Below are 17,409 nucleotides of genomic sequence, written 5' to 3'. Positions count from 1 at the left end.
TTTTGTAGATTTCTTTGGCCCATGTAAATAAAGTGAAAAGCCCATGATTGACTTGATCATCTTTTGAGAGGCCCATGTGGATCTTATTCATCATGCTTCTAGTGATTGGGCCTCGAGGTGGGCTTGCGCTTGTTGATGCATTTGAGCTTAGGCTTATTGGGATCACATCAAGTAGTGGCGAAACTCTGCAAGTTTCGTCCAAGCGACTCCTTCTCGCCTAGGCGAGAGTTGCAGTAGTCCATTCAGTGTTTATACTCGAGCAATTCGCTCAAGCGACCAAGGTTGGGTTTGGGCAAAATACAGTCTCACTTAGGCAAGATTGGCTCGCCTAAGCGAGGTCGCGAGGAAACCTAGATGTTTTGAGCGCGACATCTAGCCCAGGTGAGAGGTAATGGGGTTTTCAGCGACAGGTATGCTCACTTAGGCGAGAATGGCTCGCCTAAGCGAGGTCGCGATGAGACTTGGTGTGTTTCTTTGTTGAATCCTCGTCCAAGCGAGGATCTTTGTGTGTGTTAAGCGACTTGAGGTCTCGCTCAAGCGAGAAGAGCTCGCCTAAGCGAGATAAAGAGGTACAACCACTGTTACACGCTCGCTCAGGCGAGGAAGGCTAGCCTAAGCGAGACCGGGGCTCTAGCTTGGGCGAATAGGCATGGCTTAAGCGAGAGTGGCGCGGAGCCACGTTCTTGTGCACTGTTTGGTCTGTTTGCTTGGTGTTTCTTAGGCTAAGGAAATTATTTGCATGTGTTTGTGGTGTTGGGCTTGAAGGACTAAGTCCAATAGGGGTCTGGGATGTGCTTGATGGTTGGACGCATGATGGGCATGGAACTATGTAGTTTCCATCGGCTGCTAACTGGCGAGGAGTCCCTAGTATGGTGATTACATGCGTCGGGCGCACGATGGGCAATGAATTGTTATGTTTCCGTCGGCTGTTATTGGGCGAGGAGTCCATAGTATGGTGATTGCATGCGTGTTTGTGTCCAAGTTAAGAAGGCTAGGATGATTTACTACAGACGAGGAGTCTGTAGGGCAGGACTATGAGCAGGATAGGCTCATAGGGTTGGACCACGAATGGGTTAGTTTCGTGGGAGCACAGTGAAGTCCCAAGACCTAGTTCATGTATATGACTCATGAAGGACTATGAGATCATGGATGGGTAATTTGAAAACAATGAAATATTTAGTCATGTTATTTTTGGGATGGGTGGCATATTTATTTCATGTATATTTTTATATATTGTGCATAGCTCACCCTTTCTGTGTGTGTGTGGCTATGATCGAATAACTTGTTATCCGGGAGCAGATGATTTGACAGGTGGGCCAGGAGATGCTTAGAGGCGGAGTGTAGGGGCTACCTAGGTTTTTGAAAGGATTTTTATATTTAGACTTTGATGTAAAATTTATTATGTGGAATTTTGATGGATTTTGTAATACTGTAATTGCAAACATAAGAATTATGTTATATTAAAGTTCTTATTTCCCATATTGGGAAATGATATCATATTAAATGAGATTTTATTTTCATTTCCTATTTATTTATTAAAAATTGGTAATATTCCTTAAAGATGTTACACAACACACAACTCTAAAGTAACACAAACTACTGAACCTGAAGGCAACGTACAAACCACAACCGCTGAACTTGCAATCGCACAACGCAGTACGAATTTGATGAAAGAGGAGGTGAGAAATTAAGATGAAAGTGAAAGAAAAGTTGAAAGTCATTACCAATTCGAAATTGTGATTGAAGCCGATCGGAGAAGACAAAAGCAGAGAAATTGAAAGCTACGAGAGGACCACGTTTGCTGAAATCGAGAGATGAAGGAGATGAAGAGAAGAAACCCTTTGTTAGGTCATGCAAAATAATACAATGTACTGAAAACTAAGAAAAGAGGATCCCATAAAAATGAAAGAAAAATGTGATTTCCGACGATTCATTTAGAAAACCTCCGATACATACCAAGGGTTTCAGGAACCTCTGATATTCATATAAATTAGTTGAGGTTATCCTAACCTCTCTTAATAAACCTCCACTAAAATTCATAATTTTTGTAGTGAGAAATAACAGATATTTTAAAAAAAATAGAGATACGATAGAAATAAAGTTTATTACTAATTTGAGTTAAAGGAAAGTGTTATATATTAATTAGATAATTAATGAGTTATTGATTCAAAAGTAACATAAGTTTATTATGGACAACAGTTATAACTTTTAAATATTAATTCTTTAGACAATCTAAATTATTGAGTACAAAAATCATTTTTTTCTAAAACTTTATGTAATATATATATATATATATATATATATATATATATATATATATATATATATATATATATATATATATATATATATATAAAAGTTATCCTAGCTGACTGCATCTAATAAGCCAAACTTTCCAGCTTGCAGAGGAATAAATGTGCTTTACAACCTGTTTCAAAAACAATTATTAGGGTATGTACTTAATTTTTTTTTAAATATTTATCAGAAAGAATATTTTTATGTATTTCAATTAAATTATGCACTAGTTGAAATTAGTTTAGGTAAATGAGAGATCTTTTACAGATTAGTCTATGGCTTAGTTTAAGTATATATAATAATTTATATTTTATTTTATATTATAGTCTTGGAGCAAAATAATTTAGTGGTTTCCCTTTAGAGATTTAACCAAAAAAATCATATTAACGGAAAAAAGAATAGTAATAGTTTCCTTTATAACAAATATCCACCAATTTTCTAATGACTAATTTTTGTTAGGAAATTTGGCGGGTTAATTCAGTGGGGTTTTTTCTCTCAATTACGTTTATTCAACCATAAATTCAAATAACTTCTAATTAAAATAATATTTGTAATTATTTTCAATCCCCATTGATTATTTTAAAAATTTATAACAAATAAAAAAGAAAATCGCTAACACACGTTTTCAAAGCAATTATGGTACCATTGCAAAAGACAAGGTTCTTTTTGTCCTTAGGGAAAAAGTTGAACAATAATATAATTAACAACTAAAGTAAATTCAACTGTTAGTGAATGTTCCATCGCAAAGATTCTGAGAGCACGTAAACACAAATCAAATTTCACATAGATTTTGGGACAAGCTAAGATAAGGTATCTACAAGTTAGGTATAGAAATTAATATATATTTGAAATGTACTGGTGATTGGTGGGTGGTAGTTGGCTTTTGTTTTGCCAAACGCATCTCAACGTGTACACTTTTTGGTGGCATTTCCTTGTTCATACTCATAGTGTTGCGTGTACAATATCTTATGTTTTCTTTTCTATTCATACCATAACATATTTTACCATACTTAAAATTGAATTGTTCTTTTATGATAAACTTTATTTTAATTTGACTTTATAACATTAGTTTGGAAAATCAAGTCTGAAATATATTGTAAATTTATTTTGTTAATATGAGATTTCATATTAAAATATATATACATCTAAATTATAAATTAATATATTTATAAGAACAGTCTAATAGTATATAACATAATATATCCAACAAACAACAAACTTTATTAGAATAAATTTAGATGACTTTATTATTAACTAAAATAAATTTTAAATCTAACTTAATTTTATAAAATGAAATTTATATTCACTTATATCCTATATTATAACATATAAAATATTAACATATTTTACCATACTTAAAATTGAATTGCTCTTTTAAAATAAGATTTTCTTTTATGAATAATATGTTTAATTTAACTTTATAAAATTGGTTTATAAAACCTTATTTGTAATATATTATAAATTTGTTTTGTTAATATGGGATTTTATGTTGAGATATGTATATTTAGATTATAAAATTAGATATAAATAGATGTTTAAGAACAACATGATAATAAATGACATGATAAATCAACAAACAATAGATTTCATTAAATAGTTTAAATGACTTTAATATTAATTAAAATAAACTTTAAATTTAACTTCCCTATATAAAACTAGATCTGCATTCACATGTATACTGGAAATCTATCGTACATTATAAATCTCTCTTATCTATAATTGAATTGATATCTCCATCAAATTTTAAGATCAAATTTTATGAAAAACAATAATGATTGAAGAGTTTGTAGTCAATTTTTTTTGTGTAAATTACTCATGATAATATAATGAAAATAAGAAACCTGCTACGATAGATAAGTATGAAATGGGTGGTATGAGAATCTTCAAGAAATGACCTCTTCTAGGGTGGGACCTACCTTATTTATCTAGACCTACACACATTTTTGTTTTATTTATTGGTCATGTGATTTGGTTATTTGAATGTTAATTTAATAATAATTCTATTCTCCGCATAACTATACCAATTGTGTTATGATTGAGCATTTGATAGGTTTTTCTTAGTCTTCTCAAATTATGTTAGCAAGAATTACATGCCAAAAATTGATTGACATCTTTGAGAAACTTAATTTCTACAATGTTTTGAAAAGAATAAAAAAAATTCCCTATATATAGTATGGTTTCTGTTAATAATAATGATAGATTTTTAAAATGATTTTTTTACAAAAATATAAATATATAATATTTTCTAAAAAATCATCTTAAAGTATTGTAATTAACCTTAGAATTGATCATTATAGAATATTATAAGTATATAAGTTTGGAGTTATGAGCTAGTGGGCTCCTTGGCTCTGCAAGATTCTTCTCTATTATTTTGTTTGAAAGAGACTGTTTTGTCACACACCTTCAACAAGATAAACATTGAAAGTTGAAACCAAGTGCATCTCTTTCTTAAGAAATCAGAAAATGATGGTTTTGTTACACCATCATGACTAGGTTTAGGTAAATGGATAAACTTAGATCAAGAGAATCCAATAATGCTATTTAGATGGGAAATAAATATGCATGAGTTATTCTTTACTAAAAAAATCATGTTATTAACAACTTGTGAATAAAAAACAACATTTTATCTTGAGAATTATAATAACAACTTGAAGTCCTAATTGATTTAAATGATCGTTTAATTTAAATAAGTTACCATTAAAAAAGAAAAATGTTTCTAATAACTTACATACAACTAAACTATCATAGTACAATGATGATCTAATGCTTTAAATATTATTGTGAAATTTGATATTAAAAAGTAAGTTTTAATAATTATTAAAGTGTGTACGCAAAACACACGTACTATCATATGTTCTAATTATGAAAAAGAATGAAGAACTCATACAAACAAAAAAATTAAAATTGTTATCAATATTAAAAATTTCAGTGAGTAGATTCAAAGATTGGAATTAGTTGGTGTCTGGTCAGTGGAGTTTGGTTGAAAATTTGCTTCATAATTTTGAGTTGATATTCTAAGGGATGACTTGGTGGCTGTTTCTTACAACTATCGTTGTATCTTTTTTCTATTTTGGTGGTATACTATAACCCTAAATTTGACCCACTTTTAATGAATAAAATAATAAATGTTAAAAGTTTATTTTAACACTTAATTAAGATAATACAAAGAGTAATCCTTAATATATATTTTGTAACATCTTAATATGTGTATGCTAGATATTTGCTTCATTTAGTTTTAGTATAACACAAACATCAATAAATTTCTTCCTTTACTAAAACTTTTAACTTTTAATATGGCATTGAATTATGCCAATTAAATTCATTGGATGCCAATGTATGAGGTCCACTGTGATGATGCAAATTGAAGATAAAAAAAAAAAAAAAGAAATCAGAGAGAATGAGAACATTATTCTCTCATGTGACTTCTATTTCTTGTAATAATTTGTTAGATGAAAATTGTACTCGAAATAGAAATAAATAGATTTTTCCCCTTCCAAATAAATTCCTCTTCCGCTAACCTGCACAAGAATTTTAATTATAACCTGAATTTGGAGTATGGATATGCCATTAAATTAAACATAGACAGCAATCCTAATACTTAATGATGAAAGAGTATCTTAGAGACAAAGATAATATAATTTGATAATGAAGAGACCATCTTCCTTATGCAAAAACTCATAACATTTAAAATTTTAAACCATGAATTTATGATCTTTTATTATATATATTGTCTAACTTTCTTATTCATTTTTAAACTTACACTTAGATTCTGAACGAGAGATGATCATATACCATCACCAATTATTCCTTATCTTTCACAAAACTGCAAAAAGATAGCAACTGTTTCTTTAAAATAAGTTGAACCAAATACTAAATATCAGTGTGTAGACTTTAACAATATTTCTTTTCCTATTATCAAAATCATATTTTAACAAGTTTTCTGGCAGTCTTGTGGACTTTGTATACAAAATTGTATCTAAGTTTTTTTTTCTTTTTTATCTCTCACTCCTTAGCTATTATGGCAAATTTACAACTAACCCTGATGAGAAATTTCATAACCTACCTTGCCTCCAACACTGATAGAACATCAATCAAGGTATTCCAAGTTAAAAGCTGAACAATCCTACCACTATTATTACAATACACAAGATAGAGAACAAAACTGGGAGTTACAGCATAAGCTTATTTTGACTCTGCTACAATCAGTACACGTTTTCAGACATGGATAATCTAAGCTAATTAAGTTAACCATGAAATCATGAAACTCAAAATCCACCTATAACTGCAGAAATCCCTTCAGAGACATGTCGGAGTTTTCTCCTTCAGCTCTATAATGATTTCGTGGAAAAAGAAGAAATGAATGATCATTGTGATATTGGAAAATGGAACTTTTCCTGCTTCTTTATGTGCAAAAGCTTATTCTTTCCTCAGAGTATCATATCAAAACTCATGGGATGGAAGGAAAACTGGTCCTTCAAAATTTCAAAAGCCTCTCTCCCAAGATCCATCATCTTTTATGAAATCATGTGTTGTTCTTGAGCAGATGTGAAACTCCTCTAATTTTATCTGCAAAATTCACGGTGAGAAAACATGTACACATCACCTTTTCCATGTTTTTGTTTTGAATGTGACATTCCAGAGTTATAAGTCCGATTTTACATCATCATCTATCATGTTGTCACCTTCTGTTGTGGATGTCGCTTCCCCAGATTGTGTAGCGAATTGGAGAGGCCCTTGAGGAGAACAAGAACTTGTACCCTTCAATGCTTCTTTGTGCATCCACAAGCCTCCAAGATCTGCACCAGAGTTGCTAGAATTTGCAGCTGTAGCAGCTGGAGCTCTCCTTGTATGAAGTCTATATTTCTGCAATAACAAACAACAATGTGTTACGAGTTATAAGTTGAAAGAAAGGTCAAGGTTGTTGTTGGTTCAACTCCTCCATTAACATTCAGGAACTATAAGATTGGTTGGAGGCTTTGGAAGGGAGGGCGTGAGAGATTCTAGGTTCAGTTCTCCGTCAACAAAATATTAACGACTAACATTTGATGATAAAAAAACAAAAGAACAAAATGGAACAACATGAACGCACTTGTAAATGACTCTTTACTTCATCGTTGGTCAGGCCATCAACCCTCATGAGTTCCCTAATTTGCTTTGGAGTAGCTGCTTCAATGAAATAACAAAAAGATTAGACAATTATGAACTAAGATGTCACATGATTATGATCCAAATCCAACTCTGTTTGTAAAAAAAACTTTCACTGTGACCATATAACATATATATGCAATGCAATATGTACAGTTTCCTATGTCTCTTGGCTGATCCAAACTGAAAAAATAAAATATTTATTTTCATATCCACACAATTCAAGCATCAAATACCTAATTCATCCATTTAATAACCCACCCACAGTTTCCATGAATCAAAATGCTAACTCCTATTCTAAGAAGCAAAAATAGTTGTATTGTACTAGTTAGGTGCCTGAATAAGATTGATGTTATGTTAGTTTTAATCTCCTACCTTGAGAGCCTCCAAGCTCTTCTAATGCCTTAACAAAGCGGTGATGCAACTCCGGCGACCAGCACCTCCTTTGTTTCCTGCCACTTTGCGGCAGAAGCAGGGGCGAAGTGGCGGAGGAAACCACCCTGCAAGAGCTGATTCTGGAACCACGTCCCTCCCTTGTGTTTTTCACTGCAGTTGCAGGTGTCCTAAGAGACAGTCCATCCACAACACCTTCTTCCTCTGTTGAAAGATAAGTGGACAAAGGCATGGCAAATCCCCTCTCTACATTTCTATTTCTACCATGTTGGAAATAGTCCTTTTCCATGGATTGTCTTTCTTCTTCCTTACTCTGCCATGGCCAAATAACACAAAACAAACAAAATTAAAATCATTAACTTTACAGCACCCACCCCAAACATAACAATCTCTCTGTAACACTACCTTCTTTTGTTTCTGCTCCGATCTATATGCATTGTTCCTATTACAATGAGCTTCATCTTCTGTGTTCCAAAGCTGGAAAGAACTCACCCAATCATTCTTGTCCCTGTATTTCTCTTCCTTCTCACTATCCTCTTTCTCCTCGTACTCTCTCTTCAGAGTCTTCAGAGGAATGAACTCCTCCAAAACAGGCTCAGACTTGAAAGTTCTGATTTTCGCTAACTCTTCGTTCAAAGCTGAAATTGCTGTTACCATAAAAGCAAGAACAGTGCTGATATTAATGTATTGAAGAGAAAATAAACACAACCCATCTGTCAAAATCCATCAAAACATAATCTTTATCAGCGTAAAAGAAAAGTTTCAGCGAGTTAGTCATGTCCCGAATACTCATCATCATCGTCACAGGTACAAGAGTTCATTAAAAAAAAACACTTCAAATTTCTCACTAACAGAGCCCGCCATCGAAAACAGAACTGAAAATCACGTTCATGTGATATATAAGTGTTATCTTTACGAACTAATCCAAACCAACATTGGTTTGACGTCCAAAAAGTGGTTTATAATTGAATAAAAAACGAACCATCGTTTAAGAGGAACATGCAGAGAGGAAGTTCGCGTTTGAAGGCTTGAATCTTGACCAATTCAAGTTCCAATCTGGTGAGAAATTCCTGGAGGAGGGACATCCTGTTGCAGGGATTTGGGGTGGAGGAAAGATGGCAGAGAAACTCATTGACGATTTTAGGAACAAAAGAGGGTCTGAAATCTAAGCTTGGTTCTTCTCGAGGAACGGGACTCATGATGATGATGGTGTCACAGTGCAACTTCTTATGATAAAAAAAGGGTGTCTTTTTGTTCTTTCTCTTTTGTTTGGTGAGTTGCAGTGGCTACGAGATTATTCTTCTGATTTTGTCTTTTGTTTTTTGGAGTCAAAAAAGTGGGAAAGGAATGAAAGAAGAAGAGAAGTGAAATAGTGAAGAGAAGAAGAATTAAAGAAAGGGAATTTATAGTTGCAGAATTGGAGGGTTTGGACTTTGGAATTGGAATATGGAAGAGACTTTGATTGTGATTTGCTAATCAGGTAAGTGTGAAAGAGCAATTTCAAATCAAATAATAATACATCGGAAAAAAAGAAAAGAAAAGAAAATTTGGTTATATAATAAATAATAAATGTTTTATTGTATAAGATTATGATGTCACGATGGAGTATCTTAGTGATTTGGAAAGTTAAAATTAGTAACAGTAGTATTTACAATAGTGAAATAAGAATTATATATATAAAGTTTATTTCCTTAAATCTAGTTTTATTAATTATTATTAGTGAATAATTCCTAATTTTTCAAATTTTAATTTCGAAAGTATTGTTCCTATAAAAATTGGATTCAATTTGACTTTTTTTTTAAGTAACAGTTCGAGTTTAAATATCGTTAACAAAAAAAAAATAGCGCGGAAAAATATACTGAAAATAACGAACTAAAATATTTTTAAAATATTAATTGTTGAAAAAATCAACGAATATTCAGTCATATAAAATACATAATTAAAAGAATAACAGTAACTAATCCCGTAGTATAATAAACATTGCCTTAAGTTAATCTTAAATGTTTAATGTGAACTTAATTGGGATATGAATTTATGAAACTTTAAGAGTGATATTACACTATAAAATGATAAGTCATATAATCACACTATCAAATATTATGAGTTCTGAGAATTTGTAGAGATTGTGAAAAATATAAGAAAGATACCATGATAGATATAAGAGATATGTTATAAGACAAACTTCTTTTTTTATTCATATATATATATATATATATATATATATATATATATATATATATATATATAACAAAATGCAACAAAATATTTTGAAAATAAAGTCACAAATTATTGATCTGAAAATTTTCTCTTCCAAATACAGATTTAAGTGAGATGCGAACTTAAATAAATGCAAACTTAAGCGAATGTTTACTATTTATAATCATACCAATTTAAATAATTATATAAATAATAATCATTGGTACATAAGTGTAAAGTTATATATTAAGTATTCATAGTCACAATCCTTCAACATTATAAGTTGATTTTTTCAAAAATAAAACATTTAACATCAATGAGGCACCACTGATACTAAACATATACATATATATACATGCGTCCATTCATATTCACCAACTCAATACTACCTGCATGACAATCTACTCACGTATATCGATATAGATATATGATCATCATAGGTGAAAACCACATCCATAAAACACTCAAGGTAAGCTAGTGAACTTATAATTTTACTGGAACAAATAAAGCAAATAAAAGTTCTTCACATAGTATTAACCCAAATCATACTCAAATAATGTCACATACGGATTCTATGCAGTAAATCATTCATAATTAACCTTTTGTAATTATTTTACAAAATTTATGTAAACTCAAATGTATTATAGTTTGTAGTGGCTAGTTAGGATAAATGAGATAACAACTCATTTAAATTCTCAAGGCTTACACCTCCAACTATAATAAATGTATTATATTTTACAGTGGTTAATGAGGATAAATGGGCTAACAACTCATTTAAATTCCCAAGGTTTACAACTCCAACTATAATAAATGTATTATATTTTATAGTGGCTAGTCAGGATAAATGAGTCTCAAAATGGCCAACAAAAATAACCAAAGAACATCTCATCTTTAGTAATATCCGCTATTCAAGATAGAAATTAGAAATTACGTAGATTTAAATAAAAACAAAATTATTTGAGTGAAAAAAACTGGATATAAATATAAAATAAATAGTAGGTGTAAGGCCCACTTAAATTATGCCCTAAAGTTTAAGGGCCTACCTTGGTCTGTTGGACCTAAGGCTGGCCCATAGAGTGCCTAAAACCCCTAAACCAGCCCTAACCCTCTCATTTTTGCCCACTTTCAAAAAATAACTTCCCTCCTCCCTTCTAACGCTACAGCAACGAGCTTTGTTAGGGTTTGACCCCATCCTTTGTCAAGCTAGCTTAACCTTTTTCTGCTCCATGTAAGTTATTTTCCAACTCATATTCTTTCTTTTCCAACTCGATTTTCGTGGTTCCAACCAGGGCTTACCGTAGTAACCTATCTTTGCTTTGGTGTTACTGTTTCCAGCTCACAAAACTGTTCTTGGAGCTGTGTGCCTTCTATTTATGCCTACACCCCCTTCGCAGTAGCTTCTGTTAAGGTAAGGGAAGCTAGGGTTTACGTGCTTTTTACTATGTCTTGTTTGTTTCAGCTTTATTTCGTATCCATATGAGTTGAGTGCTGCTTTGGTTGTATGAAATGCTTGGAAAATGTGGTTTGGTATGAAAAGTATGTTGATGCGTGCTTGAACAGTGGCGAGATCTGATATTTTCGTCCAAACGAGCTTGTTTTGCCTAGGCGAGAATAGCAGAACCTCACCCTGGTTCTTGCTCGAACTCTCGCTCAGGCAGAGAGCTTTCGTTTTGAGCGAGGTACTATCTCGATCAGTCGAGAGAGGCTCGCCTAAGCAAGAACTAGTGGGAGCCTGGTGCGTTTCGCTGTAGTTGTAGCTCAAGTGAGGAACCTCACCTTTGGGCGACGGGTTGTCTCGCTCAGGCGAGGAGTGCTCGCCCTAGCGAGAACTCGCGAAATCTTGCAGAGCTCTCTGTTGGTAGTCTCACCTAAGCGAGGGTGTGTAGCTTGAGCGAAAGACCCATTTCGCCTGAGCGAGACTGGTACAGGTATTTGCTCTATGACTGTTCTTTCCTCTATTTTTGGTTGATGGTCATATGTATGATTGAGTTACTCTGTTAAAGCATGAATTGGGTGAATATGCATGTGTTAAATGATTTATGGGCTGGAATTGAAGAGTTTGGTATGACTATGCGTATGAAATCTGATTGGATGTTGGTTGTATATTGGCATGAGATTGGTATGCATGATAAATCTATGCTTGGTTGGTGAGACATGATTATGGTATAATTTAGGACGTAATTCCATGAATCTCTTGGTGAGATTCATGGTGGTGCCTCATGGTTTAGGACGTAATTCCATGAATCTCTTGGTGAGATCTCATGGTGATGCCTTATGGTTTAAGACGTAATTCCACGAAGGTTCGTAGTGGTGCCTCATTATATAATTAGTAAGGATTCAAGTAAGGATTGCATGCTAAAACTCTAAAGACTCAGTTAGTCTCATGTAGAGTATACTGACTCAAGTGGTGAGAGTAGCAAGAGGCCCTAGTCTTTGGCAGGATAATGGCCTTAGATGTTTGAAGGCTAACCTTGTGCGTGGTAGGGTGAAACCCATTGGCAATGGCTCTGTAGAGCAGTAGAGGCCACCATAAGTGCAAACATCTAGTGAATCTGACTGATTATATGTATCCAGATAATGGAGTCTTAGAGTCTTGTATTGTCTGCTATCACATGTTTGGTTGATTTATGTATCTTTGACTTGTAAACTGTATGCTAAATTGTATGATAAAACTCTTTTCACTCTAGCTTACCCTTTCTGTTTGTTTGTGTGTCTTGTGTGTGGCTTTCTCCTTTTGTGATGATCACCAATTTATTGATGTGAGCAGATGTGGGAACTCCTCGTGGTCCTCAAGGTGATGGAAACTCCGCTACGTAGCTTATCTTGGGTTGGATCCCCTTGCTCCAAGTTTTCTTTTAAGGCACTGTGGCCTATGTACTATCTTGCTTCTTAAGCGTGTATTTGGAATACTGTTAAACTTTTATCTCGTTTTGTTAATGACATCGTGGTGTGTCTTAGTTTTCTTCTAAGTATTATGGACAACCGTAGGGAGTGATATTTCTACTCCATGACAATGTCTTTTCATCATTTTGTATGATGTTTCATTTTAATAAATTTCTTTATTAAATAGGACGTTATAGTAGAAGCAGTGTGTAAATAGAGATAAATAAAAATAAATAAATAAGATTCGTGGATAACTAAATTTAAATATAAATAAAATAAGAGGACCATTACAATAAATATAAATTAAATAATAAATGAGCATAACTAAAAAGAAATATAGATTTAAAAGCACCTCACTTTAAAATAAATATAAAAATAATTTAAATATATAAATAAATAAAAATTATAAATATATGATAAATAATAAAAAGATAAAATGATGAAATACTTCCCTTACCTCAACCATTAAGAGAAGACATAAAACTTGCAACATTATCTATATATATATATATATATATATATATATATATAATAATTTAACTTCAATTTTACGTATTTTCTTAGTGTTTTATTTTAATATTTACTTATACAATAGATTAGCGTCTTATTTTATGGTATTTAAATGGTATTTAAAGTCTTACCTCCTTCATACAAGTATATTCATCTTATTTTATTTAACGACAATGTAATTTTATATATATATATATATATATATATATATATATATATATATATAAAACTTATATATGTATATTTATAATACATGCATATTTTATAAATCATTATTATATTGTTATTAGTTAATTAGTTTTAACTTTTTTATTTATAATTTTATATTTATGTATTCATAATGTATTATAATAGATACGTTATATTATATTTTAAATATTTATATTATTCTGTTAACGTATTTACATTATTCTATTTTCTATTTAAATATTTGCTATCATTATTACACTAATACTTATTATTTATTATTATTACTATCATTTTTATCATTTATAATTTATTTTTTTATTTCTTATGACCACTATTATTTCTAATAATAATAATAATTTTATATATTATACAATAAAATATTTATAAAGAATGTGACTGTCGTATACTGTATATTAAAAGTATTGTATTGTAAAAATTTTGGATGTTACAAAAACAAATTATATTTTTTACTTAAGTTATATTAATTATCCTTGGCGTTTTGTAAAATTATGCAACTATTTTCTTTTCTTTTTTTTTTATTTCCGTTTTTATATTCCTTAGTTAAAAAATATTCAGCCTGACAATCTTTTACACATTTTGTTCCATCTTATGTAATTAACACCTTTAAGCATTTAATAGATGATATTGTGTAATTTAGTGAAATATTAATATTAATGTAATTTTTTGTTTTATAAAAAATTTGCCTCGGGTTAGCTGTGGCTCAAATGAAGTATTTCACTCTTAAATTTGATTAAATGATTAATAAAAATACTCAAGGCTCTTCATCATAATATGCTATAATATGTTATGCACTTTTTAAATTTACATTAATCAAAATTAGTAAAAGTATATGTAAAAAGATAACAAAAACTAATACATTTTTATTATTATTATAATTATAAAATTAAATATAAATAATTCTTGTAACTTTATTATAAATATTTTTTATTTATTTTATAGGTAGTTTCATAACTAAAAAGAATTAGTTCAGTTCAAAAAAAATGTCAAATTAAAAAAAAAAAACACTTAAATTTACAAAAATGGTAAAATTAAGAAAATAAATTTTTTAATTTTAAGAAAATTATTTTTATAGATAAATTTGGAAAACAAATGTGAACACAAAATGGGAATTACATGTATATACAGGTATAAATATATCTACTTTTGTTATCTATTATTACATATAGATAATAATATAGAAAGTTTAAGAGAATAATTTTGATATATTTTTATTTATGGAGCATTATAATATAATATATACAATAATCCTTATAATTCATAATCTCATAACATAATTATATATGCATAAATTCTTGATTTTAAATAATTATAATATTTAAATGTCTAGTTAATCAAATACAATATTTGTTTATCATAACACTTCCACTCAAGTTGGTACATGGATATCACATTTCTAACTTGAATAAAGATTCATTAAATGTCTTTTTTTCACTTTTTCAATATTCTCTTTTATGAAATGTCTATCAATTTGAACATGTTTTGTTCTATCATGTTCATGATTATATGCAATTGTTATAGTCGATGTATTGTCACATTACAAATTCATAGGTTCCTTTGATTTAAAACCCAAATTTGATAGATCATTTCATGCCTCTAAACTCTACTTTAGCACTTGATCTTGCTAGTACTGATTGTGTTTTACTTCTCCAAGTTACAATGTTCCTCCAACAAATGTAAAGTATATAAAGGTAGAGCTTCTATCATTTTTTGAACATGCCCAGTTATCATCTATATACCCTTCTATCTTTAGTTTTCCCATTAGTCTTTGATATTTTCGTCTATCTATGCTAGCCGAATTTGAGCATTAAGAAAGCATATGATTTTGCTCAATTTGAGTGTCAACTGGTTTACACTCAAGCAACCCAATTTCAGATAGTAAATCAAGAATATACTTTCTTTGGCATATGAAAATACCATGTTTTGATCTAGCAACTTCAATATCCAAAAAATATTTGAAGTTTCCAAGTTGTTTCATCTCAAATTCAGATGTAAGATATTTTTGCAAAAATAGAAATCTCATCATGCTCATCTATCATATCATCTACATAAATAATTAAAGTTGTAATTTTACCTTTTCTTTTCTTAAAAAATAAGGTATGATCAGAGTTGCTCTATAGCCAACAACATTCATAAATTTAGTGAACTTTCCCAACCATGCTCTTGGTTTACCCCCTGAATTTGGAGAAGTCTACATAACATTTGGAAAAAAAAAACTTAGGTCAAGTTTGGACTATCACCCCCACATAAATGGGAAAACTAAGAAAATCATCAAATCATTAAAAGATTTGTTGAGAACTTGTCCATTAGAGCAAAGCAATAGTTAAGATGACTTCACACCTTTATTAGAGCCTACTTATAAAAATAACTATAATTCTAGTTTTGGGATGACAAATTATGAAATTTTGTATGAGAGGAAATGAAAGACACCTTTGTGTTTATGTGAACCCAATGAAGAAGGCAAGAGAAAATAAAGCATGAAATAGGTTAAGTTGACCCAAAGAGAGAATAAGATCATAGTAGATTAGGCAAGAATTATAATGTTATAATGATAAGAGGATAAAAGGCTTATGATTTCAAAAAGGATATCCTGTTTTCTTGGAGTTTCTACATTAAATGTGATTATAGAACCTTAAAGTTCAAATTATTTACACCTAATTTTGTTCCCTTATCAAATCTAGAGTTGGTAAAATAGTCTATGAGATTACTTTATCTTCGAGTTGATCAAATTTTCATAATGTCTGTGTCATAATTTTTCTGATCGGAATCTTATATGATTTAACTATAGTTCCTCCATTGTTAAGAGTCTCCTATATATTTATAATGAATGTCACTTTGATAAATTCTAAATAATTTTATGAATAAATTAAAGTTGCCATTTCTTTCAAGATTTACAAACGACTATAAAATAAGTGCCAAATCTAGAGCTATTTTTTTTGTTGCTATTAAAAAGTATAGAAAACGAGGAAGGAGTCAAATAATGATAAATTATGTTATTATAATATTCAAAGTCTAAGCCACCTTAATAAGTCACGAATCAACTGCCTCATATAGCAAAGAAGCCATCAAAGGTGAAATGTTTAGGTTTGCTGAGATTTCAAGACTAATTCTAGTATAGTATATTTTGGTCCTCTTTTCTCTACAATTCTTTAATTGTTACATTAAAGGTTACATATATAGTTATTAATATATTGTTGTCTTTGCTTTTATTTTAATTTTCTCATTGGAATTATAGATGTGTGTATTTAATCAATTTTAGTAATGCATTTAAATCACCTTCCCCAATTAATAAATTCAGCTTTGGTTAGTAATGAAATACAAATGTTATTTGCATTTATTAGGAAGTAAAGTATATATTTGTTTTGTTAGATTTATTTTGTTATTTTTTCACCTCCATTATTTTTGCATTGCAAATTCCCTTGATGTTCATGGAAATCCGTTGCCCATTCTCCCTTGGATTTTTTTTTTTTGTTTTTTCTGCCGCAGCGCTGTTTATCTTTTTTATTACACAAATACCATATTATGCATGATAATTACACCAATAGCACAGTTAGAACTTGTTTCTCGACAGGCAAATTTTTGTTTTTTTCTTAAATATAATTTTTTTATAAAAAGAAAAAGTAGAATTTAAAAGAAAAATTATATGTATATAAGATAAAACAATATTGATATATATGGTTGGATTTTGTAAAATTAAATTGTTGAAATGTATGTTTTTTTTTTTAATTAATAAACAAGAGGAGAATGAAAAAAATAATTATTTAACAAATAGAAAATGTA

General features: G+C 30.4%; 1 protein-coding gene across 2 annotated transcripts; it reads right to left on the bottom strand.

Moving 5' to 3' along the window:
• Positions 1 to 6,297: 6,297 nt before the first annotated feature.
• Positions 6,298 to 9,267, bottom strand: LOC114168217 (myb family transcription factor EFM-like). Of its 2 annotated transcripts, none has more exons than XM_028052961.1 (6): positions 8,816 to 9,267; positions 8,239 to 8,480; positions 7,816 to 8,146; positions 7,385 to 7,461; positions 6,978 to 7,158; positions 6,298 to 6,861 (listed from the first exon to the last, which is right to left on the bottom strand). In XM_028052961.1, exons 1-6 carry the CDS (start codon positions 9,030 to 9,032, stop codon positions 6,818 to 6,820), a joined length of 1,092 nt encoding a protein of 363 aa, XP_027908762.1. In that variant the 5' UTR covers positions 9,033 to 9,267; the 3' UTR covers positions 6,298 to 6,817. The 2 variants fall into 2 exon arrangements, with proteins under 2 accessions (XP_027908762.1, XP_027908770.1); XM_028052969.1 differs by having other exon boundaries at positions 7,385 to 7,458; positions 8,816 to 9,259.
• Positions 9,268 to 17,409: the final 8,142 nt, after the last annotated feature.

This window comes from Vigna unguiculata, chromosome 2 (genome assembly GCF_004118075.2).
Source record: "Vigna unguiculata cultivar IT97K-499-35 chromosome 2, ASM411807v1, whole genome shotgun sequence".
Classification (NCBI taxonomy): Eukaryota; Viridiplantae; Streptophyta; class Magnoliopsida; order Fabales; family Fabaceae; genus Vigna; species Vigna unguiculata.
This window is presented reverse-complemented; position numbering and strand designations above follow the sequence as displayed.